Source organism: Pipistrellus kuhlii, unplaced genomic scaffold (genome assembly GCF_014108245.1).
Source record: "Pipistrellus kuhlii isolate mPipKuh1 unplaced genomic scaffold, mPipKuh1.p scaffold_m20_p_10, whole genome shotgun sequence".
Taxonomy (NCBI): Eukaryota; Metazoa; Chordata; class Mammalia; order Chiroptera; family Vespertilionidae; genus Pipistrellus; species Pipistrellus kuhlii.
The window spans coordinates 39,933,854-39,951,005 of NW_023425405.1; the positions used below are offsets into that span (position 1 = coordinate 39,933,854).

Here is a 17,152-nt window from a genome sequence, read left to right on the forward strand (position 1 = left end):
ATATCGACATAATAAGGAAAATAATTAATTTCTGATTTAATCACACATTTAATATATTGATATTAAGAGGATGGAAGGATGGGAGGTTGGGAGGTGGGGAGGATGACAGGATAGGATGGGTTCGCTTGTTTGAAAGTGAAAGAATAAAAAATAAAAAAAAGAGTCCATTAAATTCCCATTTTCCACTCTAGGAATCAATGGATGATGCCAAATAATCAAAAAGTGGCAATAAAAGAAAGCCTTAGTAGATATTCAGAGGAAAATCCTAAAGGATTAGCTAAAAGAGTTGAAAGTAAAAACTGCTGTTTTTCATAACAAAACATAGAACTAACTGATCTATATTCAAATGATACATAACTTGCACCAAACCAACAAACACATTAACAAAAACGAATGATTTAAAACTGAAGTGTATTTCATATCCCTTGACAAAAGAAAAAAAAAACCATATTTAACTAAAACATGTTAACTAAATATTATTAAAATGCAAGCAATAATTAAAATGACATTAAAGAAAATCCTAAATGGTCATTATAAGAATATGCAGGTGTCAAATTACTGATTCTGAAAATTGGCAAAATTGCAGACACCCCATTTTGTATGATATATAATAATGTAAATTTTCTCTTAGAGATAAATTTGCTGATGATCTTTTTTCTCCAATTACTAATAGCCTACTCAAACATAACATAAAGGTAATTGGAATTATTGATCACTTTCATCTTGATCTTGGGTACTTTCAGTAAAAGACAACTTTAGTATCTTAACTGAACCATTTTTCTGAATTCTCCAAACTTATCATTATTGTCAATCTTATTACATTTAATGTATCACTCCTCTACCTGCCCCCTGAAACATGGACAGTTTTTAAAAGATTATTGTTTTCAGGGGGGGGGAAACAAACAAACACCCAACTAATTAATATGTGAAATACGTTCTTTTCTTTCTAAAGAAATTTTTTTTTATAAGCTATTATCTTCCTGTGATTTCCCTCTCCTGATAGTCTTTTTTTTTTTGTCTATTCTTGGCAAATAACACATATACCAGGTCCCTCATTAAATGTCTCGAAGTTGAAACAATAAAATTCTAAATAAAAGTAACAAAAATAATTTTAAAAATGTCAAGTTCATAAAAGCATAGCATAGTCTCAATAAAAAAGGATCATCAGTAGAGGAATGTTGTCATTACTGGGTTTTTGTGGGTTATCCAACATTTACTATAGCAACAGTTAGAGATCTGACGTGTTTCTAACATAAATCATGTGAATTAAAACACCGAACTATGATATCAGGACTTCCTAATAAGGATGGCGACCATATTAAATACAACTAGAGCATACTGAAGATAGGAATGATATACAGAGAGGAAAAACAAAACCTACACGCTCATCCAACAGGATGGCGAACAAGCACAGTTGAAAGTGACTGAAAGAGACCATGATTCCTCATTAGATGAGGAAAAGCCATTAGGGAAAAGGACAGAAATGGAGTTAATTGACTTTATCCTACCAATTAGAGAAAATGAGAAGTTCAGAACAGAGCTCTGATTGAAACCTAGCTTGTTTCCTTGTCATTTCTTTAGCTTCTCCTTATGGCTCAGCATTCTCCTATCTTACGCCGCCTGCATATTCAGTCATCCACAACCTTTACATCTGTTCACACTCGCTGTGTGGTTCTGAATGACAGCCCAATCCTTCAGAACACAGAGTCACAGGATTGCACTGTATGACTACCTCTCCATATGTGAGACGAAAACATCTTTGAAATCCTTCCAAAGAGTAAAACCCATGAGTCCCATCCAGTTTTCTTATTGTTTTCACTAAAACAGAAATATGCTTTACTCCCATGACACATGAAGATCTGTGACAGTCGTTTTTAACCATAGAGATTACCTAGTCTAAGACTGCGGCCCTCCATAGGATTTCAACTCCTTTAAATATAAGGGCTATTTATTTATATCTCTAGAGTTTAAGGATAACCCCTGTTACAGAGAAGAAGACTATATATTGCTGGAGGGGGGAAAAAAATGAATGAATGAAAAAATGAATTATTAAGTGAATGAGCATAACAAGTACCTTTTCTGCTTCCAAAAATTATGCCAAACGGGATGCATTTGCCTAACAGTTACAAACTTTTGGGCAGTCCATTGCTAGGTACACCTGGAGTTACCTGGGTTCCCAGGCAGACACAGGAAATGATCTGATGCAACTGCTGGGAAGGGTGTGCATGGAGCACAGCAGGCCTTGAACAACATGGGGCTTCGGGCTGCCGGTTCCCGGCACTGCTGAAATTCTGCTTCCCACTTTCAATCCCCAAACACTTAACTGCTAATTGCCTACTGTTCACAGAAAGCCTTCCTGATAATGATTGGTCGATTAACACATACAGTGTTGTATCTTGTATTCTCACAACGAAGTACATTAGAGAAAATAAAATGTTATTTTAAAAATTCTCAGGAATCCCTGGCCAGTGTGGCTCAGTTGATTGGGCATCGCCCCATGCACGAAGGGGTTGCTGGTTCTATTCCAGGTCAGAGCACATGCCCAGATGGTAGGATAAATCCCCAGTGGGGGGTGTGCACAAGGCAGGTGATCAATGTGTGCTCTCACATTCATGTTTCTCTATCTTCCTCTCTCTCTAAAAATAAAAAAATAAAAACTATGCTTTCTAAAAAGTTTAAGGAAGAGAAAATACATTTACAGTATTGTAGTATTTATTGAAAAAAATCTGCGTCTAGGTGGACCCACAAAGTCCAAACCACATGGGTCCAGAGTTGCATAAAACTGTATTTGCCGGAATTTCCTCACCTGCACAATGGAGGGAACTTAGACCTATTTCCGGGTTTCACTTGGGACTGGCTGAAATAGCATCGCTAAATTACATGTTTCAACCCCCTTCACAGAGTCCAGGTTAGAAACCTTCCTTCCGGGATTTCTGACTTGGATCCATGTATCCTCTACTTTCAGTAACAAGGTGCTCATTGCTCTTCAAGGCACTGAATTCAAGGTACAGCTCACACTGGGTTTCTTATTCTATCAGGTATAGACATGTTACCTTTTCTCTGCTCTCCAGTGTGCCTTTAATTCATCTGAATAAGCCTCCTTGCCCCTTTAATGGTTTCATGTTATACAGTAGCGATTATCAAGCTTTTTCATCTCTTGGCGCATATTACTAAAATTCTGCAGCACACCAAAAAAATACATAGGTTGCCAATCTGACAAAAAATAATAGGTATAATTTTGATTCATTCACACAGAATGGCTATTGTTGGCTATTATCTTTGGGTTTTTTTTGTTTGTTTTTTGTTTTTGACAATCCAAGGGAAAAGAAGCCAGTGGCCCTGACTAAATAGCTAGGTATTGCATGTTTTAAAAATTCCTGCAGCACCAGGTGAAAATCGCAGCTGTACACTGTTCGCGGGCCTCTTGCCATCATATTGGTGCTCCTCAGTGGGTACTCACTCCTGTTTCCTGGTGTTCTTGGAGCCAAAGAAATTACAAGTCTTTTAGAAATGACTTGTTTTTAAGTTAACTTTCCTTCACCCTGTTTTCCTGTGTTAGGTTGGGCTGTCTTTTTTTTTTTTTTTTTTTTTTTACCAAGAAGACCAGTTCAGTTAGCAATTCACCTTGTAGGTCCAGCTCATCATTTCATCAGATTCTTTTTTGACCCCTGATTCCATCACTCCAAATATTAATTATGGCTTCCAGCTCTAACACACAAATAGGTCAAGCACATCATCACCATGTCTTTATCTGAGTTATTAATGATAATATCAAACAGGACAAGGTCAAAGACAATGCCCTCTGGCATACCCAAATAGACTTTTATCCACCCCAATGTCAATTCATTAATCAATAGGCTTTGGGGGGGAATTGTTCAGCCAGCAATAAACTGAAAGAATAGTAATCTTGGAACAAGTGAATTCAATTGTATTCTATTTATATGGGTCTCATGAGAGTCCCTGTCATAAGCTTTGTTGAAATCAGGAAATACCACTGTTTTGTTTTGTCTTTTTACTAGAAGGGAAAGATTATTAGACTTTAATGGCTGAAAATCTATTTCTGAATTTCACTAATGTCCTGTAGTAAGCGTCTATGTCTACAGATTCAGAGGTTTGTTCCCTGCCACTCTTTAAAAATCAGCATTTTTGCTCACCTTCATTCTTGATGATTTCTCAAAGATTATAAATGGTGGCTCTATGAATCCACAACCCACAATTCCGTCCACATTCTAAATGTACTTTACCTGGGACCTCATAATGGGCTTATTCTTATGGATGTTTATGAGGTGTTCTTTGGGGGGAAAGAGGGCTGGGAAGAGCAGAAACCTGAGGGAAGTGCATCCTGTATCCCCACGCTAGGAAAATCCCCAGCTTTATGAGTTTGGCTGGAAGGCAAGAAACACTTACCGTATTTTCCGGCGTATAAGACGACACCCTAATTTTACAGTTAAAACATAGGTTTAGGCCTATATTCGCTGTATAAGACTACCCCCCACTTCCAAGGCAACACCAGTTCTTTTTTTAATAGACTGCCTCTCTGACTCTGGCCAATCAGCAGGCTTTTTACTAGAACATAGTGTACATGTTCTGTACCCAAAGCTACACTGTGTTCTAGTAAAAAGCCTGCTCAGATTGGCCAGAGGCGGTCTATTAAAAAAAGAACTGGTGCTGCCTCGGAAGTGGGGGGTAGTCTTATACAGCGAATATAGGCCTAAACCTATGTTTTAACTGTAAAATTAGGGGGGTCGTTTTATACGCCGGAAAATACGGTACCTTTACAAAAGCCAAAAGGTCAGACATTCTCGGAGGCCTGCAGTCAACACACCACCAAGCTCACTTAGCATTAGGAGCTAGCAACCCAAAGACACAGGGAGAAGGTAGATGCCATTTTGACATCAAGGACAGCCAGGCCAGTGAAGTGAGAGACACTGTCTGAGTTCCCACTCCTGGTGGCAGCAGGTGAACAATGCACAGTCCCACAGCATGATTCTGGCTCTCACGCCTCACTCTATTCCTGTCCATTTTTAAAGTCTTCCCAGCAGGTCTGTCAGCCACACGCTATCCTCTCAATAAACGTTTCTGGTTAATTCAAAGAGAATGTCTTTTGCATGCAATAGGGAAGTCTCACTGATACATTTATTCAGAATGGTCAGACACTTTAATTTCTTTGACTTAACTAGGTGGCAATGTGGGGATTTTTTTTTATATTGTTATTAATTTCAGAGAGAAAAGGAGATGGAGAGATAGAGACATCAATAATGAGAATCATTGGTCAGCTGCCTCCTTCACATCTTCAGCTGAGGATTGAGCCTATAACCTGAGCATGTGCCCTGGACCAGAATTGAACTCGGGACCCTTCAGTCCGCAGGCCAACGCTCTAGCCACTGAGCCAAGCCAGCCAGGACAAGGTGGTAATGTTTAAGGCCTTCTCTACTGCCATGAATTCGTATTTGTTCTAAACCCTCTGGTTGGAAGAATATTTGTTTTGAAAGAAAATAAATAAATAAAGACTATACATAGAAACTAAAGATGGAATGTAGATAAGAAAATAAACAAAAGTTTTAAAATATTAAGTAGTTCTGTTTTCACAGGTTGTTTGCTTTAAGTAGTAAAACTATTAGTCTCTTGCTCTTCCTGTTTCAAATGTCACTCATTCATTCATACAAAAGGTATCTGTGAACCACATATTATATGCCAGATACTCTGCTGGGCACTGGAGCAGCGCCCCTGTTCTTATGAAACCCAAGACCCTCTGGTTTCATCTGAGTTCATGAGTAATCTTTCTTACTGGTGTTTCCTTTTAGGTTTCCTTAGTTGGTTGTTCCTCATCCCTTTGACTCTTAATGTTGAAGTGCCCCAGTGTTCAGTCCATTTTCTGAGTTCATTCACTCATGTGGTGCTTTAGTTACTAACTCCTGCATAAAAAAAAATAAAAAAAAAAAAAAAAAATAAAAAAAAAAAACACAATCTAAAACTCAGTGGCTTAAAACAACAACCAATGTCGCATGTTAGTGTGGCTCAGTGGTTGAGCCTCGACACATGAACCAAGAGGTTGCTAGTTCAATTCCCAGTTAGGGCACATGCCCAGGTTTCAGGGGGCATGTAGGAAGCAGCCAATTGATGTTTCTATCCCTCTCCATTCTCCTCTCTTCTAAAATCAATAAAAACATATATATTTTTAAATCAACCATTATTATTATTATTTCTCATGATTCTTGGGTTGAAATTCAGAAAAGGCAAAGAATGCTCCCCCTCTAACCCCGACTCCAGACAGCCTGTTCAATCAGGTGTCTGGCACTTAGCTAGCCTGCCTGGGGTCCTACATCTAGGGCCTGACTTCACACTGTCTTCTGGGTTCTCTGTTCTCCACGTAGCCTAGGGCCCCTCCCTCTCTACATGGTCTCTCCATCAGGACAATTGGAATCTAACAAAGTCAGTCAGGATGCTCAAGAGTATAACACAGAAGCGGTCAGGACCACAACTGCAGGGTGTCACTTCCACCGTGTTGTCTCACTGGTGAAAGCAAGTCATAAACCCAACCTAGATTAAGGGGCAGGGAAGACACAAGAGTGTGAGTATCCTAAGGCCTGGTTCATGGAAAGCCACCAATGTAGTAGTTATCATACTTGGTGATCTCATCCAGACTCTTTATTAAATAGTATCTATAACCCGGACAACTTCCAAATCTCTATCTGGGATCTCTCTGCTACATTCCAAACTCATGTTTCCAACCGCCTGTGACATCTCCACGTGCACAGGGAACAGGCATCTCAAACTCAGCGCATTTCAAACTGAGTGGCATGGTGCCCATGCTGTTCCTCCCGAGGTCTGCCCCGCCTCTCCTCATAGCAGCTCCACGACTGCAGCGCCTCAAGCCAAAAGCCTGGGCATCCCTCTGGTCTCCACTTTATCTCTCAAATCCTGCACCGAATGCTACCAGCTAAACCTTGACAATATATCCTTTCATCACCTCCACTCCTGACTGCACCTCATGCTCAGGTATTAGCAGCAGCCACTTGACTGGTCTCCCTGTTTCAGAGGTTGCCCACCTGCAGTCTAGTCTGAAGAAAGCAGCCGGAGAGATCCAATTAAAATATAAGTCGGGTCAGACCATTTCTCTGCCCAGCACCTTTGGTGGCTTTCCATGTCTTTTTTGAGTTAAAGCAAAATTCATTAAAACACAACCTCACAAGGCCTGACACAATCCAGAGCCCAGTGCGTTTTGGACGGTGTCTCACCCTGGCTGGCTCCATTCCAGCCCTGCGGGTCCCTGCTGTTCCCCTCACAACCCTGAGTGGCAGCCTCTCGCCCAGAATATATGTCTTCCTCCTCCACCTCCGTCAGACTTTCACCTGAATACCTCTCCCTTTTTCAGCGAGCCTTCCCGGATCACCCCCACTTAACGTTTGTATATTCATGGGCATGTGCACATGGGCTTTTTTTTTTTTTCCCCTCATAGAAAGGCAGAAAAATGTTCAATTGCGCCAGCATAGATTAATCTGGGAACCAGAATGCTGAGGGAGAGCTACAGTTTTCCAGAACAGATGTGTCATAAAATCATGCAAATGAAAGCATTCTTCATAGATACAGAAATCAAGATGTATGAGGCTGAGAATCCAAACAATTAGGTAGAATGTGTGACAGGGTGACAAGACAGAATAGAATATTCAGGGGGAAAGTTGCATATCCTAACATATCACGTCCTCAGACCATCACATCAAACTATGCCGCTGGTTAACCCCGCAGCCTGAGGCTGAGATGCACCGACAAGCATTGTGGCCTAAAATCTTCCCTTTACCCTTAATTTATCGGAGTGATTTTAGTAAATCTGTTTTGAATTCTCTCTGAGCATTGTTTTTCCTCATCAGTATCAAACTGGATAACAAATATCACATGCCTTCTATCCTTCAAAGGACTAAAAAGGAATCTAATGGAATAACATTTATGAGAACATGCTTTGTAGACTATACAGCAATATAAAAATAAATTAGATAGTTTTTGGTAATACATAAATCACTGTATGTTGATTTTTAGCGGCAGTTTTGTTTTATGTGGAATACTGATTTTTGTTTGACATAATGTCGCACATTAGTTTGGAATATTTTCATGAGTTTACTGGTACAGCACAGTGGAAGAAATAAAATGATTGTTCTAATGAATATCATGATTAGCGGTAAGCTTGTTGCTTTTCTTCTGATACTTAATTATTAAGTGTGTAATGAAAAGTGCTGCTACACATACTTTGCTCTCATTTCATTTAAAATAGAACAGAAGAGCTATGCACTTCAGCTACCAGTAACATATATTTACATAGCCATGTTTACTATGAACATTCTTAATTCCACTTATGGAATCTGATTTTGATTTTTCAGCATGGTGATAAATAGGGTAACGTGGCACTTATTTGTCTCCAGCAAAAAAAAAAAAAAAAAAAAAAAAAAAAAAAACTAAAATGCTTAAGTTTCTGTTTAAGAAGGGAAAAGAACTGTGTTAGCACTTTTCACTATTTTCTGTATTTCTTTTCCTGGGACTCAAACAGAAAAAAGACAGCTACAACAATATCGTAGACCATTATGAAACCAGATGCCATTTGAAGCTCAGTGAACCACACCTCGGCTGGTGGTGCTCCTTCGCATTTACCAACTGGAGGAAGGTAGTGTCCACACAGCACACATGATAGGGTCACATATCGCAAGAGTGAGGCATGAGCAGTCTGGGTAGCACATTCCCCACTGCGTTTCCAACCTTCAGCGTGCAAGCCACTCTATCTACACACCTTGAAAATGGACCAGAACCTGTATTTCAGATGTTGTAGAAGCTCTTCACAGCACTTAAGGAATATTATCCATGGCCTGCCATCTACTAAATCACTTTAGTAATGACCTTCCAAGTCATTTCCTCAAGTATTCTTTACAATCACAAACTTTTCGTCACTTATTTCATTATTCTGGCCCTCAGAAGGAATAATACGTCATCAGTAGGAATAACAGAAGGCAGCTAGGCAAAGAAAAGGAATTCATTACACGATGTATCAACAATCATAAATAATAATCTTTCACTGTGGAGCTCAACTTACATAGGTACCTCAAAAAAACGCCTGAACCCTTAATTAGTTCTAACTCAAAGGAAAAAATCCAATAAAGTTTAATGAATCTTAAATATTTTACTTTCTCTTTCTACCTAGGATTTTAATGGACATGATGTGTTGATTTTTTTTTACAGAAAACTAAAATACTTAACTTTCTGTTTAAGTAGGGAAAACAACTGTGTTTGACTTACTCGTTCCCCTCCCTTATGAAAAGGTACTATGTATGAAACAAAACTACAAAATCAACATTTTTTATAAAATTACTTTGATGTTAACAACTTTGAAATGTGGTGATATCATCATTAAGTTCAGGAAATTGTAGATTAAAATGTTTGATACTGATTTTAGGTTGTGCTATATAGGTTACAAGGTTCTTACCAATATTGCAGACATTCATTGAAACATGGTATTTGAACATAAATAAACGCCAAAGAAATAAACTATAGTTGTAGCAGCAAAATGTACTTCACCAGAGAGAGCAAAAGGACAGATGAATAAAAAAGACAAAGAAAGATGGAAAGGTGAAAGGCCTAGACACAATGGGAAGGTGAGGGAATAAAGGAGAGTGGAAAACTGAAGAGGCAGTCCATGAATGACAGGAGCTTGCCTCATTCTCTGAGAGAGAACAGGTTCCTCTAGGTCTTCCCTCCCACAGAGAGGTCAGGAATGGAAGGTTGCCCGTGGAGCACTGCATATGTGCACGCTATTATGTGGTTGATTTAAGAGGCCCTGGAATGTAGCCACAAGAATTGGAACCATAGAAAATTTCACTCACACACAAAAAAAGAATGAGTGCTTAAAAGTCAGTCTTAATCGGTTAGCAAATACCGCAAGACAGTGAATTTCTTTGCTTTTGTGTGACAACTTGCACAGAAAATCAGGAAATTACATCAGATCAGTTATGTACATTTTTAGCTTCACAAATGTACATTTTCAGCTTCACAAATGTATTTAATTTTCCTTTATGATTTTGGGGGACATATTTCACATTATTTTGTTAGTTTCTCTGTCACTGTTACTGATTTTAGGGGTCAAACTACTTTTCTTCCTTTTAATTTAATTATCCAGTTTGGGGAAAGGGGGCAAGTATACTTTTGAGGTATCTTTTCTACAAAACATAAGTTAGTCATATACTAAGGGGGGAAAAAATCTAGATTTAATTGAAATGTTGCAACTAGACATACTGGAAATATGAAACAAAAAATTCTACATTCCAGTTCTACATCAGCTCAATGTATTACTGATTCCAACATCATCGATAAAACAAAGGAAATTATATTTGCATTAATGTGTGAATCACTATCCATTTTTGGTAGCATGTAATATATTCAACTGCTCAGCTCTAGCTGTCCTTGTTGCCACATTACCATATTATTCAAATGTATCTATCATTTATATGTAAATAGACAAGATAAATGGCTTCTTCATAAGACAATTTTCAAATGACAAATAGACACAGCCAGACACCAGCAACATAAAAATGTTGCAAATATTCGTTCTATTATATATACTTAAGGAAAAATGAAAACTATTTCCATTTTTTTAAAGTCGTATGGTAATTACAAGTGGGATCTTAATACATTCACAATACCAACAGCTATTCTTCTCAATAAAAGCCTCCACCGATGTCATTTGTATCTTATAAATTACATGTTCTCAGATCCATCTGTGAAAATTGAGATGCTAATTATCATGGTTACATTTCATGATTCCACAGTTCAATGCTGAAGTGGAGCTACACAAATACCATATGTTTTTCTAAGAGAAATGGAGAAAGATTAATTATGAGTTCAGGTCCAAGTCTTCTAGCAGTTATACTCTCAACACAATAAGATCGTTACATTGTGTTATGCAAATGGGAAGTTTTAATTAATAGCCTAAATACCAAGTGAGGGGGAAAAGTATGAAGTCTAAATTGTAAGTATTGGGCTTTTCTCCACGATAAAAAAAAAAACACAAAACACACACACACACAAAAAAAAAAAACCTAATAAGGATGCTTTTGAAAAACTAAGTTAAAAATCCTGCCCTCCCTGTCAAATAAAAACTCTACATTTTTAATTGTCTGTGAACTTCCTTTGATGGAATGATCAGCATCATGCTAGTTTAATCCTATTTAATAAACCTAAAAGTTACAGTGTATACTAGTAACAAAAGGTTAGAAATAGATAACATATATGATGAAAATTCAAATTAACATTTTTAAGGATTTATCTTTAAGATACATATCATCCAAAATGATGCAAAGTTACAAGTCTTGTGTACTCAGGTAAAATACTCGTTTTAATTCAGCAACCTAAACATAAAATGCTATAATAACACTATAAGTTTTTACTCATATTCATAAAATCTGAATTCCTATTTTACTCACCACATACTCAAACACAAGTGTCAGCGTCTCCTTGGTGTGGATGATGTCATGAAGCAACACTATGTTAGCATGCTTTAGTCCTTTCAACAGAGAGGCTGCGAAATAAAGTAGACAGAGAGATGATTGATCATGGGTAACAATCAACTGTATCTTTCATTATCATTTTGGGACATTGTCAGATGAAATGTACCTATTTTCCGATTTTCCAAGCCAATGACAATTCAGAGTCAAGGACAGAGAAACCAGGTTTTTTAAGCTCTTTCCCCTCTTCTCCTCCCCCACTCTCCAGTTATTTGTTATTAATCTCTAGTTAGATTCCAATACAATCTGAGAACATACTTGGTATGATTTCAATTCCCTTACATTTTTTAAGGTTTACTTTTTCAGCCAGATCTGATTTAATTTGTTTGGTATACGTGCCAAATGTATGCAATGTACTCGGTGGGGCAAGAGTAGGTTTACAGTTGTATGTGAAACACAAGAGTTTATGCTTATATTCTTATTGATTAATTATTTATTAATGAATCCTGTACATTTTGCTGATGTTAGGTGGAGAGTTCTATAAATGCCAACTGGATCCTGCTGGGTGACAGTTTCTAGCAGTGACTAAGAGAGGAACGTTAACATCCCCAAGTGTAATTGGAAATTTGTCAATTTCTCATTTAAATTCTATCAGTTTTTGCTTTGTATATTTTGCAGCTCTGTTGTTTACTGTATATACATTTAGTATAGCTGTTTTCTTTGTCAATTGGCCCTTTTATCAAAATACTAGTGCATGAATTTGTGCACCTGGCCTGCAGGATCGGGCCGAAACTGGCTCTCCAACATCCCCAGAGGGGTTCTGGATTGCGAGAGGGTGCAGGCCAGGCCGGGTGACCCTACCAGTGCACAGTCAGGGCCAGGGAGGGACACAGGAGGTTGGCCAGCCAAGGATGGGCCACAGGAGGGCTCGAGACCAGGTCCAGCCCATCTCGCTCAGTCCCTATCAGCTGGACCCCAGCAACAAGCTAACCTACCGGTCAGAGTGTCTGCCCCCTGGTGGTCAGTGCACGTCATAGTGACTGGTGACAGGTCGACTACCACCTGGTGGTCAGTGCACATCATAACAAGCAGTTGAGTGGCCTTAGTATATCATTAGCATATTACGCTTTGATTGGCTGAACGGATGACCAGATGACCGGACATTTAGCATATTAGGCTTTTATTATATAGGATTAGCATGAATGAGAAAATAATTTTTCTTTAAATATATTTTATTGATTCTTTTACAGAGAGGAAGGGAGAGAGATAGAGAGCTAGAAATGTCAATGAGAGAGAAACATCGACCAGCTGCCTCTCGCACACCCCCCATCGGGGACGTGCCCGCAACCAATGTACATGCCCTTGACCGGAATCGAACCTGGGACCCTTCAGTCCGCAGACCGACACTCTACCACTGAGCCAAAGCGGTTTCAGCGAGAAAATAATTTTTTAAGTTACAAATAAATCACAGCACATGAACTCTGAAGAAACAACTGCTATACAGACTTATGACACTTTAGCACTGTTAATTCCAATCATTTATAAACTTCCTTCTTTTACTTATTCAACTAGCCTATCAGCCTTAAACTAGCCTATCAGTCTTGCTTTATTCAATAGCAAGATTTCAGATAATAATCTGGGGACCAACTTTCACATTGCTCATTTTTAAAATGGACACTTAAAATGTTCGCTGGCATTTTACCAAGGACACTTGCCCCTGCACTAGTCTTCTGAGGCAGGCTTGTCCTCAGAGGGTGCTATGTCAGGCCACAATAGGGTATTTGAAAACGATGGCCGGTGCCCTACTTCACACCTAGTCGTGCAGGCGCGTAAGCAGGTGAAATGAATTGAGGACCAAGGACTCTCACATCGTATAAAAGAGCTTGGCTTTGTGAAGCAAGTTTTAGAAATGTATTGCAAATCATTTGTAATCTTGTCCGATTTCACTTTTCAAGTTCTCCCTCAACCTGTCAAATAAACGGATGATCTGCCCTTATCAGCAATAGCTCCAAAATGGAACTGATGCTTATGCTTCATTGAGAATCCCATCCCCCAAGGATCCTTTGCTTTGGATTTTTAAAATTTTACTTATATTGATTGGTTGATTTACTCCCCCCACTTTCTTCTCTTACCACGTACACCTAAACTCTCATTTCTCAAAGTAATGTCTTCAGACCTATTGTTTCCCATTGTGTTACTCCTACAGTTTCAGTTCCTGCCATCATTCATTTGGGGGATAAATATTTTCTCCTGACAGTGACTAATACAAAAAAAAAAATTCATGTCTTTTTTTGTTATATGATAGTTTTTACCATTTCTATAAGACTCGAAGCCTCCCTCTGTAATTCTGATAAATTTCAATGATTACAGATTTCTAAATACATTTTCAATACACCTTTAAAACACACTATCGGTTTTAGAAGTACGGATACCTGTGTGTGTTTGAAAGCAAGCCCTCTTTTTCTTGAGGTTAACATAATGAATTCACATTTGGAAAAGAACAGAGCCACTCATTTCAAAGCTGATGGCAGGAAAAATGGCACAGGAGGGCAGGAAACGTCTGGAATATCCACCACCATCAGGGTGGGTGGCAGACCCGACTGACGTGGAGGCTGCCAATGCGGCAGCCACTGCCCAGTTAGGTGCCAGATACCAGAATCGAGCTGTCTCCAGGGTTTGCCAAGTCAGCCCAGTGATTAACACCTACAGGTCCTAGCACCACCAGGACGTCTCCCTGTTCACGACAAACACTGTCAAAATAATTTCCATGTAATCACAATAATACCACAAATACACCACATGTTTTCTTATCGTGTACATACAAAACAAATCCTGTGGCACTGGCATTCGTAATTCAGCATGCCTGGCTTCCTCACAAATTCTGTGTAGACATATGGCAACATGTGAAATTCAGTTCACCGGTGAGGGTTGAAAAGTTATAATTGCACAGGACGTTAAAGACTTGTAATCAGGGTTGAGGGTAAGAATTCTAACAATAGGTTTGGGGTTGTGATGTCAAAACAATACAAAAACAGAGAAGACACTGTTGCTCCTAAAGGTAACGGGGCCTCTGATAAAGTCCCTGTAGAATATAAGGCACAGGGAGCCCTCCCTTCGTTTGGTAGCAAGATTCAGATATCCACCCACCAGCCATATTGACACCTTCACCTCCCACTCGGAGAATAAGCAACTCCAGTTTCCACTCCAGTTGGGAAGGGATAAATTGCAACTAAACTCCAATCTCATCATGATTAAAATAAAATTTTAGTTAATAGAAACATAAACAGTGTTTCATTTTGTCAGGTTCACAATGCAGTGGCTTTTTTTTTTTAAAAGCAATGTCATTAAATAAAAGACAAATATATTATTTCTTTAATATTTCAGATAGTTTTCTTGGCCATTATTTGACATCCTACTAAGGAAGGGAAGATCACAAATAAACACAACACATCCTTGCTCACTCTCCCTCTAGCCTGTGGGAAAAAAATAACGCATTCACATTTTCCTCTCATCCTTTTGATGTGTTCTTTTTCAGCGGGGTAGACCTGAGGGGCTGCTACCTGACGTTTCTAGAAGACAAAAATTAGTACCCAAGGAGCCAAACATGCCTCCAGCATGTTACAGCCACAATAAACATGGACATTTTCTTCGAGCTCACAGCTACACAGCTCTAAGGCTGTAAAACTCACTTTACACTAGAAATAGTAAATACATATGCTGACCTCCTTCCCGCGCCCCCTGTGGGGCAGGGCTTAGTCTATCTCTTGAATGAGAACAGGGGCTGCTGTCATCTGGCAGGTCTTGCTCCAGTTTGATCTATCTTCCTTTTACTAAGAGACCAGTACTAGCCCCGGATATCAGTGTGATGAGAGGACACTCATTTTCAACACAACTCCCTTTGATATCAATGCCTCCAAAAACCGAGAGAAGACCAGCTAACTATATTGGCAAGGAGCAGCTGGTTCTGCCTCTTAAATTCCATGCCTTCCCCATACAAAGCTTCCTTTCCTGTGATGAAAAACATGAATGAACCCTACCAGTGTGGCTCAGTGGCCTGCACACCAAAAAAAAATCTCGAGTTTCATTCCCAGTCAAAGGCACATACCTGAGGCATCTGGTCTATGTATGTATGTGTCTCTCTCACATCAGTGTCCCTCTCTCTCTCTTCCCTTCCCTCCCTCCTTCCCACTTTTTCTGAAAAGTGATGAAAAAGGTATCCTTAGGTGAGGACCAACAAAACAGCAGCAACAACAACAAAAACAGGGAAGTGACAACTCTACCTCCATAAATAATACCACTAAGGACACAACTGAGCTTTGAAAGAACATTTCTCTTGAATGATTTCTCTATAATCAATTACGAAAAGAAAATTGTAGGGTAAAAAGATATGAACATAGTTACAAGATGTTGCTTATTGAATAAGTGTATTTAATCTTCTTTCTAATTCCTTGTAAGAATAAAAGAACCACGAAAGACAGGAAAAATATGTACAAGTGAATGAAGAACTACTTGCTTTCAAGGACAACTTACTTGCCAGTGAATTCTGAATATTTGTCTTCAGTAAAATATTCTGATAGGTAAAATCTTAAGGACTAATCACAACAACAAAAAATACAAGCAGAGAAAAGACAAGTTTGCTGTTCAATTGCGTCTGTGATGAATAAATGGTCTAGACCTGCTTGGCTCTACTAGGGGTGTCGAACTCAATCAGAGAAGGGGCCAAAATCTAAAATCCAGCCTAAATCGCGGGCCGAATGGTTTACTGAACAGTCATAAACTGTCATTGTGATGGAAACGCAGCGGAGTGCAGTGATGACAGCGCGGTGCGGGCCACATTGCAAGGCCTGGCGGGATGGATTTGGCCCGCGGGCCTTGTGTTTGACACATGTGCAGACCAGCGTTTTTCAACCGCTGTTCCGCGGCACACTAGTGTGGCGCGAGATGTTGCCTGGTGTGCCGTAGGTGCAGACAAGACAAGAATTTTATAATTTTTCACTATTTTGTTTACTTAATATTTCATAATAAAGTAATTATAAAATACTTTCTTTGTGTTTATTTGATTCCTATTCAAGAGAATTACTTTATATATAGTCAATATAGGCACAGAGTTAAATTTTTTAACATTTTCTAATGGTGGTGTGCCTCGTGATTTTTTTCATGAAACAAGTGTGCCTTTGCCCAAAAAAGGTTGAAAAACACTGCTCTAGACAGACAAAGACACAGTCATTTGCAAACCCTGAGAACGGATGCCCAGCTCCAGGGTAACCTGTGGGTGGTACTGCACGGTGTGCTGCCTGCTTTGGCCACATGCTAGGAGAAATGCTAGTTCTACTCCCCTTCATGATAAATAAGCCGATGTACACACCCACAGGCACACACACCCACCATAAACTACTAAGTGAAAAAGTGAAATAATGAGGCTAAAAAATGGAACTGTATCTTTTACACCATTTTTTGCTTTTGATACTTTCCACACAGATAGCTACAAAGACTCAACTCTGCTATGGGGAACAGAGGTCAGAGATAACCCAAAACACAAAGTGAAAACTCACGTGATGCCATAGAAACTTATTTTAGCTCAAATCACATTCAGGATGTAGCGACATGTGTTTTGTTCACCAGATGTCATCCAAATGTGGAGAGATAATACAACAGTTGGGAGTAGCTTCTAA

General features: G+C 39.1%; 1 protein-coding gene across 3 annotated transcripts in view; it reads right to left on the reverse strand.

The window, feature by feature from the left end:
• Window positions 1-17,152, reverse strand: part of CDK14 (cyclin dependent kinase 14) — a 485,190-nt gene that overhangs the window by 278,195 nt on the left and 189,843 nt on the right. For all 3 annotated transcript variants that reach the window (XM_036429493.2, XM_036429494.2, XM_045578458.1), the window contains one exon: window positions 11,460-11,554. In XM_036429493.2, coding sequence (XP_036285386.1) covers window positions 11,460-11,554 — 95 coding nt within the window. The remainder of the gene's footprint in view (window positions 1-11,459; window positions 11,555-17,152) is intronic.